General features: G+C 39.1%; 1 protein-coding gene across 2 annotated transcripts in view; it reads right to left on the bottom strand.

The window, feature by feature from the left end:
- Positions 1–20,071, bottom strand: part of GALNT3 (polypeptide N-acetylgalactosaminyltransferase 3) — a 46,076-nt gene that overhangs the window by 17,977 nt on the left and 8,028 nt on the right. For both annotated transcript variants that reach the window (XM_027129378.1, XM_027129367.1), the window contains exon 2: positions 3,671–4,294. In XM_027129378.1, coding sequence (XP_026985179.1) covers positions 3,671–4,185 — 515 coding nt within the window. In that variant the 5' untranslated portion in view covers positions 4,186–4,294. The remainder of the gene's footprint in view (positions 1–3,670; positions 4,295–20,071) is intronic.

Raw genomic sequence — 20,071 nt, 5'->3', positions numbered from 1 at the left:
CAAAAGGGGAAAAAATTGCTTACTAAAAATCCTATTTCCTTCAGCAAAAATTTAAGTACCTACCATATGTCACATGCCATGCTGTGTTAAAGATTTTGCTCCAGTAAGGAGAGAGACCCTAAATAGTTTTTGACTGATTAGCGGTATTACTCATTCACTAAAAACTTTAGTTATAAATTTATCTTGAATTCATTTTGATAGCAATGTCATCCTCAATGAAAATAATCTTCATATGAAGCCATTGGGGTGTGTGTGGGTCTGTACAATGTCCAGGCTTTGAGAATGGAGATGACCACAGTCCCTCACCTGCTGAGTTGAGGTGAGGATCAAATGAAATAACATATAGGAGAGGGCTTCAAAACACTGTAAAATCAAACAGAGTGAAGCTGGGACATAAAACATGTGTGATCTATGGTAAAGATAAATAAGTAAAATAACTGGATCTTTGATAACCATAAATGGTTGTACAATTTTAGACAACAGACTATGAAATCCTCCTACACAGTCAAAAGCCACTAAGTAGTGTGTGAACAATCAAACAGTGCTGTTCAAACCCAAAGATAAGGAAGTAAACCATTCACTCACGGAGATAGGAGCCCAGCACACTTTGGTTGCCCTGCCAGGGCCAATGGGGAAACCAGAGCCCCCAGAATGGTGGCCTGGGAAAGCCACCCTAAAAGAGAGATTCTACAAACTCTCATTAATTACTACGTTTACAGCCATACCTCAGTATGAATGTGTTTCAAATCCTTTCCTGAGAGGACGTCTTTAGGTCGAAATATTTGTAGTGATAAGAAAGGAATTAAATTAGGGATAAAATATTGAGAGGGTGTCAACACCACTGAGTAGGAAAAGAGGAGGAAGGTGAAACTGATTTTGCTTTCTAGGACCATCATGATTTTAAAGTGTAACATACATGCATAGCCAGAAGAAAATAATCACATTCATCCTCACTGGTAGATGAAAGCAAATGATTTATTCTAAAGTGAATTTTGGATAAACTATCAATTAAAAATAAAGTCCAAACACAAACTACCTATTTATCTATCTTTGAATTAAAATTACACGGAAACAAATGACTAAATATAAGCTTGTATTTTTAATACATAAAGTCTTATAAGCCAACATAAAAGTATAAGTAAAAATTATGAAAAGCTCCATACTATAGTATTTCTTTTTTAGGAAAAAAATTTATAATTTTGTCTTATAAGCATTTTGGGGAGTGAGTTTGGGGATTTAAAAAAATTTTTTTCCTATATTTATTTGCCACGTGACTAATTAATATAGTATTAATATAGAATTATGAAAAGGTTTTGAAGATTTAAAGTATGACACTTTACAAAAATTCACACTAGGGCTTCCCTGGTGGCGCAGTGGTTGAGAGTCCGCCTGCCGATGCAGGGGACACGGGTTCGTGCCCCGGTCCGGAAGGATCCCACATACCGTGGAGCGGCTGGGCCTGTGAGCCATGGCCGCTGAGCCTGCGCGTCCGGAGCCTGTGCTCCGCAATGGGAGAGGCCACAACAGTGAGAGGCCCGCGTACCGCAAAAAAAAAAATTCACACTAATAAAATGTTATCTCCTTAATCTCACAAGGCTTTCCCTCAGTTTAAGCAAGGATTTATTTGCTTAACTGATAAGTACTAATATCAAGTAAAAGTGTCATGTTATATCATCAATGCAAGTGATAATAAAATTTCACAGTATGATTTCATAAGCTCCATTTATTTTGAAACAATTAGCATGCTCAACTTATGTTTAAAAGTTGTTTCACATGTCATTTAAAGTAGTGAAATTCAAATAACTTGCCAAAGTGATTACAGATTCCCAGTCAAACCATTTGAAAAATTTGGCATCCAGAAATGTGCTTAAATTATCAGTCACAAGACCATCTGGCTTCGGGAGAAACTGGATCTATATTTCTAATGAGCATGTAAAAGATTAGCAGTTCTTCAGAAAATGTGTTCCTTGATGATATAAGTTAAATTTAAAGTATGAAAGTATTAAATCTTCACAGTTCTAGGTACACATTCCTGTCCCCAAAAAAAGGTTCTTTGTGTGCATAGCTATTTTGCACTTACATATTGATTAACATTATTGAATATTACTGCAGTTTCTCAAAGCTATATTGGAGAAAAGGCTTATCCTGAGCTCCCTTTGTCATGTCAGAGAATAAAAATCATGCTTCTTGATTTGTGATGGGAATTGCTTTTCAATCAAGACCTCTCCCAAAATCAGTAAAGGGCCATATTGCATTTTAATCTATTAGCATAAAAAAGGAACTATACTATGCCCTGTCAGAACAACTAGAATATTTTACATTCATTTGTTTCTTCACACATTCATTTAAAATGATGAGCAATTTAACCTTGAATCACACAGATTAGAATAGAGCAACAGAAATCTAATCTACACAGCTTCAATATTGAGGAACTCATAGTTGGAGCAGGTATTCATGATCATAAACCTAGAAAAATATGAAGGAAGCAATAGACCTAAGTCTACTAAAGTACTTTTCTTCAGGTTCACTTATAAATTTAATTCTCATAACTAGAAAGCAAAATATGTAAGCACTGTTTGCTTACAGTTTGTCTATCTTGCACTTTTAACAAATCTACAGATTGTTTCAAAGTGCTGAAATTCATTTTAGCTATTTCAGTTCAAATAGAGCATTTGAATACTACCTCAAAGATAAAAAGACGGTTAACTAAGAACAAAGAGACAGCACAGTAGAATCGGGGGCTGGGGGGGATTTTAATCAAAATACTGTATATTTGAGATTAACATGTAAACAAAGTGACAATGAAAAGCAATGTTGGCCTCTCAGAAGAGAAAGGGAGAAAACTCTATAAATACAAGAGCTTATTCAACAAAACTCCAGAGAAAGAATCACAGTTGAACTAGTAATTAAAACAATACTGTCGGGCTTCCCTGGTGGCGCAGTGGTTGAGAGTCCACCTGCCGATGCAGGGGACGCGGGTTCGTGCCCCGGTCCGGGAGGATCCCTACATGCCGCGGAGCGGCTGGGCCCGTGAGCCTTGGCCGCTGAGCCTGCGCGTCCGGAGCCTGTGCTCCGCAACGGGAGAGGCCACAGCAGTGAGAGGCCCATGTACCGTAAAAACAAACAGACAAAAAAACAATACTGTCTCTTAAAAGAAAGGTTACAAAACACAGGATATTCTGAAATGTAGTTATAGCACTAAAAGTAGCCACAAAGTCCATGACTTAGCTCATAAACTATCATAGCTCCAAAATCTTGGCACAGTTTTTAATATTTCTATTCTATAGCAATACACAGAAGAACAGAAACAACTCCTCCACCTCCCACATTTCCCATAAAATCCACCTCATATTTCCTCCTAAATGGATGAGAAAACTAAAGCATTTAAGAATAAAGGATTTCCTTGTGGTTCTATAGAGGTCAGATCTAGAATTCAGTTTTCTAATTTCTAAGATGATAATTTTTCACATCTGCAATGCCTCACTAAACATAGATATAGAAATCTAGCCTCAATAACAATAAGCAAAAAATAATTAAGACAGGTTAAATAAATGGTATTTGTCGATTCTTTGCCTCAAAGTGACTAAAGAACAAGCAACTTCCTTAACTAATGCCCCTCCCCTGAAAACCCTCCTGATAAACACTAAACAGTGAATATTCTTCAACATACTCAGGAGGTCGAGTGTCTGGTCCAAGATCTCGGTGTAAAGAAATCCTGTCACTTGCAAAAGCATTAAAACAGTGTTTTGCTTCTCCACGTTCTTTTTCCTTCTGCTCTTCAATACTTAAATTGGTTGTCTTGAATGCTTTGCCAGAAGCACCAGGTGCATTAGAATCCTGAGGCGGGCGGTCAAGAATGGGTTTCAGTTCTGCTGCTGTATAATATCCTTGCAAACAGGGTCTCTCACCAGCATCAATGTTTTGCCTGACAGGTGCTCCTATTTGCATTTTTGGCATTGCATCTTTAATATTGTTTACAGCTTCTAGCATTAAATCAAACATCTTGTTTTTGTTTTTCATGTTTCTTTCCATCCTTGATTCCTCTTTGGAATATTGAACACTTACTTCTCTTTGCATTAAAATCAAAAATATTATAAAGAAAAAAACTACTGCACCAAGTTTCCAGAACTTTTTATGGTAATGTCTTTTAAGATGTAGTTTTACTAGTCGTTTTAGGTGAGCCATTCTGACATTAAAAGCTTGTCACTTGACAAATAACAGTTACAGTTTCCTCTGTTACATATATTTTTTATCATAGATTTGCTGGCAAGAAGGTTTCCTTAAATTGCAATACCTATAAACAGAAATGACAGGTTAGTAGCTATTCATTCCTATAGGCATGGTTCACTTCATTCACTCAGCCAACAACTGAACATAAGCTATAAACAATGTACTCTTATGGTTAATAACAATACAAAGATATCTTGCCCTCAAGAAAATTACACTTCTGGAAGAACACAGTTGCTATCATTAACTATAATCTATTGGGGTTATAAAATATTAGAGACTTCTCTCCAGTAAAAAATACATTGTTAACTCTGCCTAGTATCTGCCATATAATATGCATAAATGAGTTTTATAAATATATTTTGAGTTTTTTAAAAAAAATCTTAGCTCTGGGGCTTCCCTGGTGGTGCAGTGGGTGGGAATCTGCCTGCCAACGCAGGGGACACAGGTCCGATCCCTGGCCCGGGAAGATTCCCACATGCCACGGAGCAACTAAGCCCGTGTGCCACGACTACTGAGCCTGCGCTCTAGAGCCCGTGCTCTGCAACAAGAGAAGCCACAACAAAGAGAAGCCTGCGCACAGCACAAAAACCCAACACAGCCAAAAAAAAAATTAAAACAAATAAATAAATAAATTTATTTTTTTAAAAAATCTTAGCTCAATAACCAAGGGGCTAAAGAACTTCATTAAGCTGATTGTAAAGAAAGGGGTAATCCATAAGAAAGCAAAGGCACACTGACAGGCACTGTCAGGCATACATCTAAAACTGTGGCTTTTAAGAAGTTCACCATCAACCTATGAACTTCAGCTAAATCAATTAAGATGATAAAGCAGTAAACTGGCATTCTCCAAAATCTGCTCACTTGATAGCACTTGTTGAATATAACAGCTATTTTCAATAACTCACACAAACACACACAAAAAAATAAGAAGAAATAGAAAAAAAATGGCAGTGAGCATCACTTGGAAGTGTCTCTAAAGAGGCAATAGAGATCATTAAGTTATAAAAGCAGTATCTGGTGCAACAAAATGCTGCTTGCAGTTGATCCTAAGAACAGAGCAGCATGTTTACCAAACCCTAGTATGGGACATCAGGAGCAAAAGAAACGAAAAATAAAAGAGGACATTGACTACTGCCTGAATCACAGTGAAGACGGACTTTCTTCATGATGTCTAAAAAAATGTACTGTGAAGGGTTCAGTACATGATTACATACCATGCACCATTATAGTCAGTCAAGTAATTAGCAGAGACAAAAGGGCAAGGAAAATGCCTTTACTCCCTAACTCTAAACACATTTTAAGAAAAATGTCTATAGGAGTAAAAATTAACACTTTAACTTCTTTTCCAAAGTTATCACTAAATTTAAAATTTAGTGATATTACTAAATTTAAAATAAGAAAACCAAGTTCTGAGATGGATTCTCTGGTCTTTAGCAAAAAATTTGAAGCTGAATAAACAAAATAGGCAGAACTTGAAAACTTAGTTCTACATACTATTTCTAATTGGACTGCTCTATATGTTTTCAGTACAGACTGGATACTTTGGTTCCAACAGAGACCTCATTTATGATGTTTTGCCCATAAAAATGAGATTCCAATATTTCTGAGCTTTGGTTGCTTCAAGAGCCTCATGTAAGGATTAAAATGACCTCTTAAGATTTTAACATCATTTTAAGATATAATGTAAGGAGTTTCGGACCACACAATTGCGGTTATATCGTTTCCTACGTGTCAAATGTTGTGCTAGGCTATGGCTATTAAGGTACCTTAAAGGTAAGCTTCAAGGAGCAGAGGTCAGCATGAACAATGGCACTTCAGCAGGCAACCACAAAGCAGCGTGATGTGATGGAGACTAGGAAAGCACATGGAGGATACGAAGAAATGTTAGGGAAAATTTCCCAGCAATGACACCATTGAGCAGAATCTTGACAGATAAGCAATTTTTAGGCTGGTGGACAAGAGAGAGGAGAGAGAGGGAATGGTAGATGCAAAGGCATACGGCAAGAAAAGATGTGGTCAATCCTTGGGTACAGCAGAAGTGGAGGGCACAGGTAGGAAAGGGCAGGAGGTGAGGCTGGAAGGTCAGTTAAAGACCAGCTCACACAGTGAATTTGGAATCTACCAATTTTGTCCTGAATGAATAGAATGGAAAGTACTGAATGATTTTAAGGAAGGATCGTAATCATATTTATGTTTTAGAAAAATCACAGGTTCCTCGGCGCCAGTAAAGGTAATGTATACCAAAGAGTTGAGGGAAGCAGGAAGGATGGAGAGGGCTGACTCAAGAGAGTCCAAGAAATGAGATCGAATAGGACTTGGTGAGAGAAAGAGAAGAATGGGAGGTGGATGGGGAGAGTGATGACATTGACAAAGGCAGGGAATATAGGTAGAAAGATTTGGGATGGGATGTTCAATTTTGGTCATGACAAATTTGAGGTGCTGGTAGGGTTTCCAAGGTGAGTTCCCATGAGCAAAAAGATACATAGGACTGAAAATTAGGCAAAAGCTCTGTGCTAAAGATGAACTTTGACAGTCTTGGGGTACAAAAGAGTTCACCTACAGTATATAAAGTAAAGAAGGCCAGAGAAATAGCTACAATTAAGGGTTAGGGGAGGAAAAAAGAGAAACTGGAAAGAAAGAGCAAAAGGAATGAGAAAACAAAACAAAGGAGAATCAAGGGAGAATAGATTGTCAGATAATGTATCCATGTCAAGTGGATACAATCTACATCTTACCCTTGAGAGATGTTAATTGTTTGACAGTGGTTGATCTTTAAAAGTAAACTTCACGAGACCTGGTCCAATGGGCTTTAGTGCAAACCAGAAATGAACTTTGGCAGAGAATCCAATAGGCTAGTTGTAGTCATGCCCCCAAGATCCTAGGGCTTAGGATTCAGGACACTTTCAGACTAATGGGGCAACAATGATCTAAGAGGTTCCAGGGAGATAAGGATGGCCAAAATGTTGAGTTTTCATAGGATAATGGTTCCCCAACTTATGAAATACAACCTGATCACCTTTCTCTCTTCTAATGGCCTACCCACAAATATGATTTCTGCATAAAATATTCATGCTTGGGGCTTCCCTGGTGGCTCAGTGGTTGAGAGTCCACCTGCCGATGCAGGGGACATGGCTTTGTGCCCCGGTCCAGGAAGATCCCACATGTCGCGGAGCGGCTGGGCCTGTGAGCCATGGCCACTGAGCCTGTGTGTCCAGAGTCTGTGCTCCGCAATGGGAGAGGCCACAACAGTGAGAGGCCCGCGTACCACACACACACAAATATATATATATATATATATATATATATATATATATATTCATGCTTGACAACAGATATAAATTAACTTATGTTCATCCCCCTTTCTGTCTCTGAGACAACCATCAAATATCCCCTTCTCCAGTGCTATTTAGTGATACTAAATTTCTTCAGTAGCCAGGATAAGCTAGATTAGGAATTTGAGAAGGAATGAGGTGGTCTCCTTAGAATGTTTTAATAGAACATAGAACAGGAAAGAGTCCTGGGAAAGTATAGAGTAGAAGGAGATGACAGAACAAGATCTTTCTCTTTTTTAAAAAATTATTTATTTATTTATTTATTGGCTGCATTGGGTCTTCATTGCTGCGCGAGGGCTTTCTCTAGTTGCAGCAAGCTGGAGCTACTCTTCGTTGTGGTGTGTGGGCTTCTCATTGCAGTGGCTTCTCTTTGTTGCAGAGCACATGCTCTAGGGCATGTGGGCTTCAGTAGTTGTGGTTCGTGGGCTCTAGAGCACAGGCTCAGTAGTTGTGGCTCACGGGCTTAGTTTTTCCGTAGCTTGTGGGATCTTCCTGGACCAGGGGTCGAACCCATGTTCCCTGCATTGGCAGGCAGATTCTTATCCACTGTGCCACCAGGGAAGCCCCAGAGTGAGATCCTTCTACAGTAGTGATGGGTTTTCCAAAACATTTTATGCCAGAAATCATATCTGTGGGTAGGATGGGGAATTGGAAAGAAGGATTGAATTAATGAGACCAGTGGAAGAGAGTTCTTTTTTAAGGATGTATTATAAACTAGAGGAGTTCATCAATAGGGTAATAATCCTATACTGTGTGCACGTTAATCTATTTAAGCGAGTCACTCAGTTAGGTTTTAGTATAGGATATCTCTAATGAGAGAGTCAAGACAAGCTCATAAAGGACATGAATAGTATCTCCCTTACTCATGGTTGTTTTTTTGGCACTTCACAATGTTGGTGACGTAATGGGTACCCAATAAATGTTTGTTGACTAGAAAAGGGATGAAAGAAGACCAAGATTTCATTTACTATCAGAAATAGTTAACTTTTGTTAAATGTTGATTAGGTCCCTGATACTTTAACACTTACTACATAAGTTCTCTTTTAGTCTTTCCAACAATCTTGCAAAGTTTATGCTATTCCCATTTTACTGACAAACATTGAGAGCCAAGTAGATTGAGTGGCTTGGCCAAGGTCATTCAGTTTAAGTGGAAGACCAGCATTTCCCCAACTGTATTCCAACTCAGGTCTGATGTAAAATCCTGAGATTTTCACTGAAGTTGTCTGAAGTAAGGTCTTTATAAAGGAGTCAAGAATCGATGCTATAAATGTAAGGAAGTAAGGGGAAAACCTAGGAGAAAAAAACTACAGACAGCCTCACAACACCTCAAGTGAGGTTTTCTGGACAAATGAGTTAAAAAAAAGAAAAAAAAACTATTTTCAGAGCATGTTTTTGGAAATAAAGATCGAGGAGGATGAGACTGTAGATTTTGACAATGGCGGGTTAAGAAACTGAGACTGCTTAGCGGTAGAGTCTACTAAAGTAGGAACATGATGCTTTGCTTTTTTCAGATTATTTCTAAGGGAATAATTTTATTTTATTGATTGCTGATCAGTTGAAGATTCCAACATAGATCCCCCAGGGACTGTGTATGACTTTTCTTTGCTGCTAATGTACAATATCAGCCTTCCATTAATGATAAATTACACTCAACATTAAGCATCTCCATCAGTGGTCTTCAATTCTGGATACACATGAACAGAAAGCTCTTTAAAACTGCAGTGCCTTAGGCCCCATCTCTACAGAATTGGATTTTATTTATTTTTATTATTTATTTATTCATTTATTTTTGACAATCGTGGCTTTTATTGAGAGGAAGGAACTCCAGCTGTTTGGATCACTATGTATTACTAAAAAGAGACTTTTTAAAACTTTTTCCATAGCTTTACTGAAGTGTACATGATGTACAAGTTGTACATATTTAAAGCATATAATTATTTTTGTTGTTCTAGGGATGAGGTTTAGGCCCTGCTTTTGTTGTTATTTTCAACTCTCCATATAATTCTGAAGGGTGGCAAAGGTTAAGCATCACTGGTTCAGGTAACAGGACTTTGGGCAAAATTAGCACCTGATGAGAAAAGAACTACATCTGGATCTAGAGCCTGTCATACAGAGTGAAGTAAGTCAGAAAGAGAAAAACAAATATCGTATATTAACGCATGTATGTGGAACATAGAAAGGTGCTACAGATGAACCGGTTTGCAGGGCAGAAATTGAGTCACAGATGTAGAGAACAAACGTATGGACACCAAGGGGGGAAAGCAGTGGGGGGTGGGGGTGTGATGAATTGGGAGATTGGGATTGACATGTATACACTGATGTGTATAAAATGGATGACTAATAAGAACCTGCTGTATAAAAAATAAATTAAATTAAATTAAAAATTTAAAAAAAAAGAAAAGGACTTCATCTAACCAAAGGCAACCACATTATTAATTTCTAATACTCCAAAGACAGGTTTTCAAAATAAACTCTTGATGTAAACTAAGGAAATTATTTTGACACGGAGGGATAAGATAAAAAATCCAAAGCAAGAATGACACAAGGATTCCTGAAAAGTCTAAGGGATTAACTGCTGATATAAATGAGGCATTGAGGTTATATTCCAAATTATGATGTTGTAAAATCATTTTTAAAATATTTTATTCCCATCATAAACATGGAAAAACTGAGACTCTGAACAATAAAAGACATAATCCAAATTAATTAATTAATGAGATAATCCTAATTAATTAACTAGGATTCTTTATTTCTATTCCTGGGAATAATACCATGTTCCTAGACCACACTACTTGCCAAACTTGAAGACCACATAAAAACAGCAGAAACAGAAAAACAGATACTGTATGCTAACACATATATATGAATCTAAAAAAAATGGTCATGAAGAACCTAGGGGCAGGACGGGAATAAAGACGCAGACCTACTAGAGAATGGACTTGAGGACACGGGGAGGGGGAAGGGTAAGCTGGGACAAAGTGAGAGAGTGGCATGGACATATATACACCACCAAATGTAAAATAGATAGCTAGTGGGAAGCAGCAGCATAGCACAGGGAGATCAGCTCCGTGCTTTGTGACCACCTAGAGGGGTGGGATAGGGAGGGTGGGAGGAAGGGAGACGCAAGGGGGAAGAGATATGGGGACATATGTATATGTATAGCTGATTCACTTTGTTATAAAGCAGAAACTAACACATCATTGTAAAGCAATTATACTCCAATAAAGATGTTAAAAAAAAAAAAAAGAAGAAAAACAGCCAGTGAAACAAAATTAATCTCTCCAAAACCAACTTCTAACTGGATTATTAAGTTTGGGAATTAAAAGACTCAGCACAACAGCAAGCTCAGGATATTTGCACATTAGAAATGTTGTATTTGCACATTAGAAATGATTAGCAGACAAAGGGTTTGTTCTTCTTGTACTCTTTCTAAAATCTTTAAACATGCCTATCCGAAATGGTCAATTGCTAATTATAAAAGATCACATTCGCAGAAGAAGAGAAGGAAATACCATGAAATAGTTTTTTAAAACTAGAAAAAAAAAATTAAAATTCAGAGATTTTCTAAATTCCAAATCCCTATAAATGTCTAAAGTTAGAAAAAAATTAAAATTCAGAGAACTTCTGGTCTTAAAAAATATTAATCTATACCTTAGTATATATGTAGACATTACAAAAAGGCATTAATAATAAATAAAGATACCCACAAAATGATACTTTGAAAGGTTAAAACAATATGCACAATTCTAACAGTCTGTGAGACTGGGTTAAAATCAATGAATTGTTCTCAGGAGTAAAAATATGCTTCCATCTGAACAGAAAAAAACCAAAATCTCATAAGCTAAAATAATATAACTACAAAACTGTGCTTCCAGGTATCTGGACCATGGCTTCTTAAACTATGATGTGGCAATAAATCATCTGGGGATATTGTTTAAATGAATATTCAGGTGGGAAAACATCAAGATAAGATCCATCATCCATCATTATAGTCATGATTGTCCTTCCACATGAAAAAGCACACACTGCAAGATTAGTTGTTAGTTTAATTTTAAAATTCCACCTAAAAATATCTTCTAAAGCAGTGAAATGTAGAACTTCATAACTGCACATGAGAGTAACATTTAATAAAATAAGCGGACAGTGGTTCTTTCCATTTCTTGTTTCTGTGTTTGTGACAATAAACATTTACAACTCCAGGGATTTAAGGTCTGGTTCCAGTTGAATTTAATTGGCACAAAGCCTAATTGTTATGTGAAACTTACTTACAACTTGAGTTAAAGCATGCTGTAAAGACTTAAGAATAACTACACAAAGCAAGAAATTACAAAATTACACCCTCAAATCACAGTGTAGATTAACAAAAGTACACTACTGTGAATTAATACTCATTGGATCTTTCCCATGTATTATCATCTGGATTTTCTAACTGAATTTAAAAACAAAACAAAACAAAACTTGCCTTGATAATAAACCCTTAAGTACTTGGGCAGAAATTTTAAGTGCCCCTCATCTGCTGGTGAAAACGTTAGGGAATTGAGGAGTGGTAGGAAGTCATTTCTGTTTGTATTTATTGATGGGATCAAATTTCATGGTGATTTGCTACTGTGGTTTGTTAGTTTTCATTATGTTTTAGTCCACGTTCACATTCTCGCCAACAATTCTGAGAGGAAGTAACTTCCGGATGTATGACAAGTGACAGACACTGATGCAAAGCAAACCACATTGAGAAAGCCGCAAGCAGCGGACATACCTCAAAGATCCCAGCTAAAGATCAAGCAAAGCTGCTCTGGGTGGCTGGAAAATGCCACCAGCAGCCAACTAAATGCATGAAATTGTCATAAAGTAGGATGACTTTTGTCATAAAGTAGGACAACTTCTGAACCTAGGTATCTTCAGATTATGAGACAAAAAGCCTAGGGACAGATTTGACTTCCAGCAACTGTAAGGCACAGGTTAATAAGGAAAAGGGCATGGTCTGACATCCAGCTTCTCAGCCACACCTGGTCAGATAAATATCTCCATTAACTTTATCTTAGGTGAAACGTTGTAGACAGGATCTTGATTTGTGGACCAGCCAATCTATCTTTACAGTTTGGAAGAAACAAGTAATTACAGAGCTACACTTACCCATGGGGGTAACAGGGTAAGTGGGGAGGGAGGCTCACATACTATCTCCTGCCACATCTGCACCTATGAATGAATTTCACATAACATATAAAAGATATACTATATTATTTATGGCATACTAGAGGGTAGAGGAATTTTTCCTCTACTGGAGTGATTCCAGGGGTTCCACAGATTGTCCACTTAACTGATTTTTCCCCCAGGCAGAAGCACTGCATTTTGAAAGATCTGTCCGTCTAACTATTTACCTTGAAACATAGTTGATGGCTTTGGATTAGTAAGGAGACAGAAACTACATAGTGATTTGAACAAGGAAAGTTTTATCTATCATTAAGAGAGGACTGGAGTAACAGGGAATTGGCTAGTAAGAGTTAACAAGAATGCTAAAGAACACAGGAGTGGTAGATATAAGGGGCAACCACCACCCCTAAGGCTGAGATGAAGGTCCAAGGAAGAACCATCCCTTCTTGAGGGCTGAGATCCAGAGATCTTAATGGAGATGGCAGAGCACTGGCTCCCTGATGGTGGAAGAGTCACAGAGATGCCTCACTGGTGATACTCCCTCTGGATCCTGGAAGAAGCCATTCAGAGAGAGGTGTCAAACTCTGGAACTTGCTAGGTGCTGAGGAAAACTGCTGGCTGCTGATGGAGTTGGAAAGCTGTCCTCTGTAGGAGTCTAGTGCACTTTCATGTGCATCTTGGGCCAGGGTAGCTCCAGGCTGGTACCTGAGACAAAAGCTGGGCAGCGGGCTCCCTAGACACCCAGTGCTGTGGGGCTCCCAGTGTGTACATGCGTAGGGCTAAAGAAAGAGTATGGGGAATGGTGATCTCGGCTGGGAATAGGTCCATGATGTCTGTGGCTCCAGTCAGTACACAAATCAATCTCTAGAGAAAGTGCAGGGGGCAAGAAGGTGCCAACTCCAGAGAAAGCTGTGTCATGCAGTTACCTAGCACTGGAGAAAACCATGTGGGGCAGTAGAGGAAAAGTATGCCCAGCAAGAACCTGGCTAGTGAGCCACCCTGAAACCAGGAAGAGAAGCTCCTTCTACCTTCAGTGTCCCTCCAGTGTCCTCTAATGAAAAGGCTCAGGAGAAACATTTACAGGGCCCAGCTCCATCATTACGAGCAGGCAAACAGAATGACTTTGGAGCTGAGAGAAAATAAATTGATAAGCAGCACAGTCTGCCCTTTTGAGTTAGAGCCCACGAACTGCAACTACTGAAGCCTGCATGCCTAGAGCATGTGCTCACAAGAGAAGCCACTGCAATGAGAAGCCCGCGCACTGCAATGAAGAGTAGCCCCTGCTCGCCACAACTAGAGAAAGCCTGCATGCAGCAACGAAGACCCAGTGCAGCCAAAAGAATAAAATAAATAAAAGAAAATGGGAAGGAAAGAATAAAATTAGTAGCATATACAAATAAACACATACATATAAAAAGCAAAGGAAAAATGTGCAAAGCTACTACAATCCTCATTTACCTAATTGGCCACAAGGCCATAACTGGTATCTATGTCTTCCTTCTTCCACTACCCATTCTGAATTTACCCTGTCCTCAGGCATTCCATGCTGTTGATGTGGGCAGAAAAGGCAAATCCATATCCAGAATATTTGACTATTTTAATGAGGAAAAATCTGCTCCCTCAATGATGGTAAATGTCATATCTAATCAACCTGCCACCCAGTGGCTGGCTGGTGCCTGTAGGCACTCCATGTTGGCTTCTCATTGACTAGGAGGAACTCAGCAGTAGTGCTAGCAAGGTCAACTTTAGAAAGAAGAAGTCCACGTTGCTTAACCCATGCACACACAGCCTCCACTTCTGCCACCATGGCCACTATTCATGGGCTCACTGAATAAGCATTGGAGTGGCTGGGAGAAAGGCTGACTGACATCCACAGAGTGTGTAATTTTGCCCACTTGATTATTAAGAGCAGTAGATGTCTTACTGTAGGCATTAAGATGGGACATGAATTTCTTCAGGGTCTACTCTTTTTGAAAGGTCCATCCTCATACCTCTTCCTCAAAATTCCTTGTCACCAATCTTCCAACCCTGTTCCTCCCAAGTCCCTGACCACACAGTCAAACCATTAGGAACTGCCCATGACCCATTATATATCTTTACTTCTGGCCCTCTCTCATTCCAGATATTGTATACAAATCTTATCTACTATTCAAAATTCTGCTGACTGGGAGAATTTTCCTTCTCCACTGTCCTTCACGATTACTCATGAGTAGGACTGTAGTGTTGCAGCCGTCCACTCTTGAATGGTACCAGAATAACCTGTAGACTCCTCTGTAAACCAGGCTTGAGGTTTTTCTTCTTCTATCAGCTAGACTAAGGAAATCCTCAAGGGGCCAAAGGCATGGGTTAGAGGAAAAGAGGCAATACAGCAGGAGTTGCTATCAAAGGAGTCTGAGTCATTTGCTTGTACAACTTACTTGTACTTTCCAGAGCTGCCCAAGCTCTGCCTCTTACATACTACTGGGGCCCAGGGCAGGCCTCCCCCAAAATATGCCTCAATGGCATACATCCAACGCAAGAAGGACACTTTGACCTTCCTGTCTCCCAGAAAGCAGGAAATAAATCTCTCATGTGAACAGCGCACTCCCTGCATCTGGAGGTAGAAGGACAACTTTATCGCCAGAGACAGGGAATTTGGGGCCAAGAAGCCTGTATTTAAAAAAAAAAAAAAGCACTTTGTTACTTCTTTAATTTACTACTCCAAGCCCAAACTCTGTTTAGATTCTTCACTAAGCACCCAAAGCCTAAGTTTCTTTGTCCTGTCAATTCCTCACAAATTTATTGTTCGTCTAAAAAGTATAAAAGCTGCCTGCTCTGGCCACTTCTTAGGTCCCATTTGCTATGAGAGCTTCATGCACACAAATTAAAATGTGTTTCTTTTATTCCTGTTAATCTCTCTTGTGTCAGTTTTATTATTAGTCCAGCCACAGAACTCAAGAGGAGTAGAGGGGGATATTTCCCCCTCCCCAACAATACCATGTCCACTTGTTGGTAGACTGCTGCTGGGCATGGCCAACCTTGTGGCCAGGTAGGTCAGACAACACCCAGTTAATGATGAGAAGCCTGGTCCACATGATAAACTGACACCCCATGGTCATGTGTTCAGGATCTACCTGGTAGCAAGCCAAAAGCAGTTTGCCAAAGGGTGAATAGTTAGCTGAAGAAGTCAGAGATTTTCTTCAATATCTCAGAGATCTGCATTGTGATTCTGCTATTGGTTCTAGCCAGAGGCTCTGTGCAGAATCCCTATTTGCTACAGACACTTAGAGAATCATTGAATCTGCTATATCTTAAAGCCAAATTGGTAGCACAGCATGCACTGTGTCCTGGACTTGCTGCACAGCCTTCTCTTGCTCTGATCATCATTCAAAACCAGCAGTCCTATGGGTTACTCTGTAGATAGGTTGAAGGGGCATGTTCAAATGTAGTATACGTCACTTCCAAAATCCAAAAGGGCCTTTTGAGCATAGGGACCACTGAATATCCAGAAATGTTACTGAAGTGCTCTTGAATTTTTGTGGGGCTGGATTATTACCCTTTGGTTCTCATATGCTTTACTAAGCTATCTAAAGTGCTTGCTACTTTCTGCTCATTGGATACAATCAACAGGATATCATCAATAGTAGGGCAGTGTGATGTTTTGTGGAATGTTGGGATGATTAAGATTTCTAGAACAGAAGAACTAACCTGACCCTGAGGCAAAACTGTGACAATATATGGTTGGCCCTGCTAAATAAAAGCAAATTGCTTTTAAAGAGGGAATATACGTATACGTGTAACTGATTCACTTTTTGTTGTACAGCAGAAACTAACACAACATTGTAAAGCAACTGTACTCCAATAATAATTAATTTTAAAAAAAGGCAAATTGCTTTTGGTAGTCCTGGTAAATTCATAAAGTCAATAGCCGCACACCAAAAGCCTGGGGCTGTGTTGATTTGATCAAGTAAAGACGTTGTATCTGGGTCAGCAACTACAGTTGATCCTTGGACAACATGGCTTTGAACTACATGAGTCCACTTACACGTGTATTTTTTCAATAGTAAATACTACAGTATTATGTGATCTGAGTTTGGCTGAATCTGCAGATGCAGAGCTGCCAATACAGAGAAACTACATAGTTGGAGGGCCGACTATAAATTATATTCAGATTTTCAACTGCTCGGAGGGTTGGTGCCCCTAATCCCCACATTGTTCAAAGGTTAGCTGTATAGTATTTGGAATCGGCCAATGATTAGGTTTATGATAGTCCAGTCATTCTCTAAGATCCATCCAACTTCTACACAGGCCAAATAAACGAGGTAAATGGAGACATGACGAACATCGCAAGTCTTATTTCAAATCTTTGATGGTGGCATTAATCTCATCAATTCCCTCCAGGATACGGCATTACTTCTGATCTACTGTCTTAGAAGGGAGAAGTTCTAAGGTCTTCCACTTAGCTCTCCTTCCACAATGGTCCTAGATCCATGATTTAGAGAGCAAATATAGGGATTCTGCCAATTATCTTGTATGTCTATTCCAATTATACTTTAAGGAACTGGGGAAATAAGCACCGAGTGGATCTTCTGACCACCTGGGCACACTGTGAGTCAGGCTTGAGCTAAGACTCCATCTATTCCTTGGCCACTCTAAATCCCCATTTTGACTAGTGGACTACAAGGATACTTTGGGTCCTCAGGAATAAAGTATGAAAGTTCTGATTATTTCCTTTTCCCCAAAGTGCAATCTAACAAATGGCTACAGGTCCCTTTGGGGAAGGCTTAAAGGAGGGTTTATGGTGTATGCTTGAGGCAGTGATGCAGTGCTCTTCCTCAAGGGGAACAGGCCTCCACTTCAATCAAATGACTCTGGATCTGTGAACTGACTTGGGTTTGGAAACTGGATGAAAGGTCATGACTCTCAACTGTGGCAACTAAAGTCAACTTTTTTGCTACCAGATCTAGACTTTTTCCTGTTATATACACGAAGTGACACTGGAGACTGCCATCTATTTCATTTCATTCATTACCTGCCACGGGAAGTCTGCTGATGAATTTACCTTAGACTTTACCCACAGAACCATCTGTGGGCCAACGCCTTCTGATTACACCTATGTCCCTGCTTTCCATTATTGTACAGGTAACCTACTTCATCTGTGCTGGTTAAGTGCTGCCACTTGGTTTCTGCTACTATGGGATCCCACCACCTCCGCTGAAATCAGGGAGCCAATTTTCAATGGGCTACCAAGGAGAGCAGCTACAGAATTTTTTCACCAATGCAGGGGTTCCCTCATTGTTTTTTCTCAATACTTTAATGAAGGAAGTGTGTACTGGGCCTTGTCATGGAATATAGTTGGAAGATGGGTGTACAAGTTGTATACAATGAATCTAGTCAAACATTCCTTTTTTGAAGGAGTCCCAAAACTCACAAGTAGTAGACAATGTCTGTCCACTCATTCTCCTTTTGAGGCCTCATAGCATTAAGGGATACGGGAGCAGGGGAGTAAGATTGCTTGCTCAAATTGCTATCACTTTGCATTCACCTTTCTATAGGTTTATGCACAGCTCATTGAGTAAATGCTCATTCTCCACCTCTCAACTTGCATTCCCCTCTAGAAAGTGTCAGCAAACTTTCTGTAAAGAGCCAAATAGTAAATATTTTTTGCTCTTTGGGCCATATGGTCTCTATTGCAACTGCTCAACTCTATTTTTGTGGTGCAAAAGCAGCTATAGACAATGCATAAATGAAAAGGCATAGCTGGTTCTAATAAAATTTTGTTTACAAAAACAGGTAGTAGACTGAATTTGGCCCAAGGGCTGTAGTTGCCAATCCCCCAGTCTAGAAATTCAAAAAGACTCCCATCTCAACATTTATATATTTCCCTTACTTATCCCTTCTCCATTAGCTGCCACATCCCCAGATATAAAAGAATAAAATATATTCTCCACAAATCCATAACATTATTTTTTTATTTATGCACAAAAGCAATGTCTGCCTTTAAGATTAGGGTAGACATGTGCCTAATTTGAAGCACACAATATCCTGCCACTGACCCAGTTACCATGTGAAATTTCTGCATTACCCACTCCTCATGGTTAAAGTATGAAAAGACCCTTTTAATATATGTTTCAGTTGGAAATAAACCAATGTTAGGCTAAACTTTAATTTTTCTTTCAACAGCTGGCCTCAAGTAGGATAATTTTCATCAGGACCATACCTAGACAATTACCACACACTGAGGCCTATGAGACACATGCTGAATGCCAAGCTCCACATAGGGAAGGGAGGGGTACCTAATTCTGTGGGATTTGTACTTAATTCTTTAGGCAAAGGGGAGAGGCCTTAATGGATTTTAAGCAGGGTGATGACCTAATCAGAACTGAAATTTAGAATGACTGTTCTTGAAGCTGTGCTGAATATGGATTTTTTTTCCTCAGGGGAGGGGGGTGGGGAGACCAGAGAGGAGGCTAGAGGCTATTAGGAAGCTATTAAGAGCAATCCAGGTGAGAGAGGAGTAGAAGGGGTGTGGAGGCTTGGGATATGATTTGGAAGGTAGAGTTAGCTGAACTCAACAAATAAGTCAATGTGGAGGCTGGGAATGCTGTTAAATTATAAAGTGTGTTAAATATGGGTTCTTGACTTGTTGAAAAGGACCAGCTAATGACATGCTCTCTACTCTGGATTATCTGCAGAGGTAGACCTGGAGCTAAAATAATGGAGCAAGAAGCCATGAACACTAAAGGAGGTGATGACAAAGTTCGAAAAGGTGAGTCATTTCTGAAAAAACAAAGGTCATGGTCAAAAGCTCAAAGACAACATTTGCATTAGAAACCCTCTCTGCACTATTAATTGTCCTCCAGAAGGGCCCACTTACTACCAGGTGTTCTTTTACCCTTTACTCTTATCCCATTTGACGCAGAATTATCAAACATGCAAGGTCTCACACTACTCCAGTCTCCGTCAAGGTATCAATCAGGTATGAGAATAACTTCTAGAAATTTATCCCATTGATATGCTGGTACTCAAGTGAAATGACAACGTGTAAGCTTGCACATTAAAGCATTTTTTGTTAATATCAAAAGGTTGAAACAGCCTACAACTCTACCAAAAGGGAACTAGATAAATAAATTATGATAGAGTCCTATGATGGAATAGTATGCCAGGTTAAAAACAAAGAAGCAACTTTATATGCTGATATGGTGTTAACTCCATAATAATTAAATGAAAAAAAAAGCAAGATTTATTTGCATTTCAAAAACAGAGAAAATATATACGTATTGTTTTTGTTTAAAAAAAAAAAAAAAAAAAGCATTGGTTGCCTCCAGAGAGGAAAACAGTGAATCAGAGGGCAGCAAGGAAAGGAAAAGGGCTACTGGGGC

This window comes from Aethalodelphis obliquidens, unplaced genomic scaffold (genome assembly GCF_003676395.1).
Source record: "Aethalodelphis obliquidens isolate GAN/ISIS:26980383/991018 unplaced genomic scaffold, ASM367639v1 scaffold2, whole genome shotgun sequence".
NCBI classification, from domain to species: Eukaryota; Metazoa; Chordata; class Mammalia; order Artiodactyla; family Delphinidae; genus Aethalodelphis; species Aethalodelphis obliquidens.
This window is presented reverse-complemented; position numbering and strand designations above follow the sequence as displayed.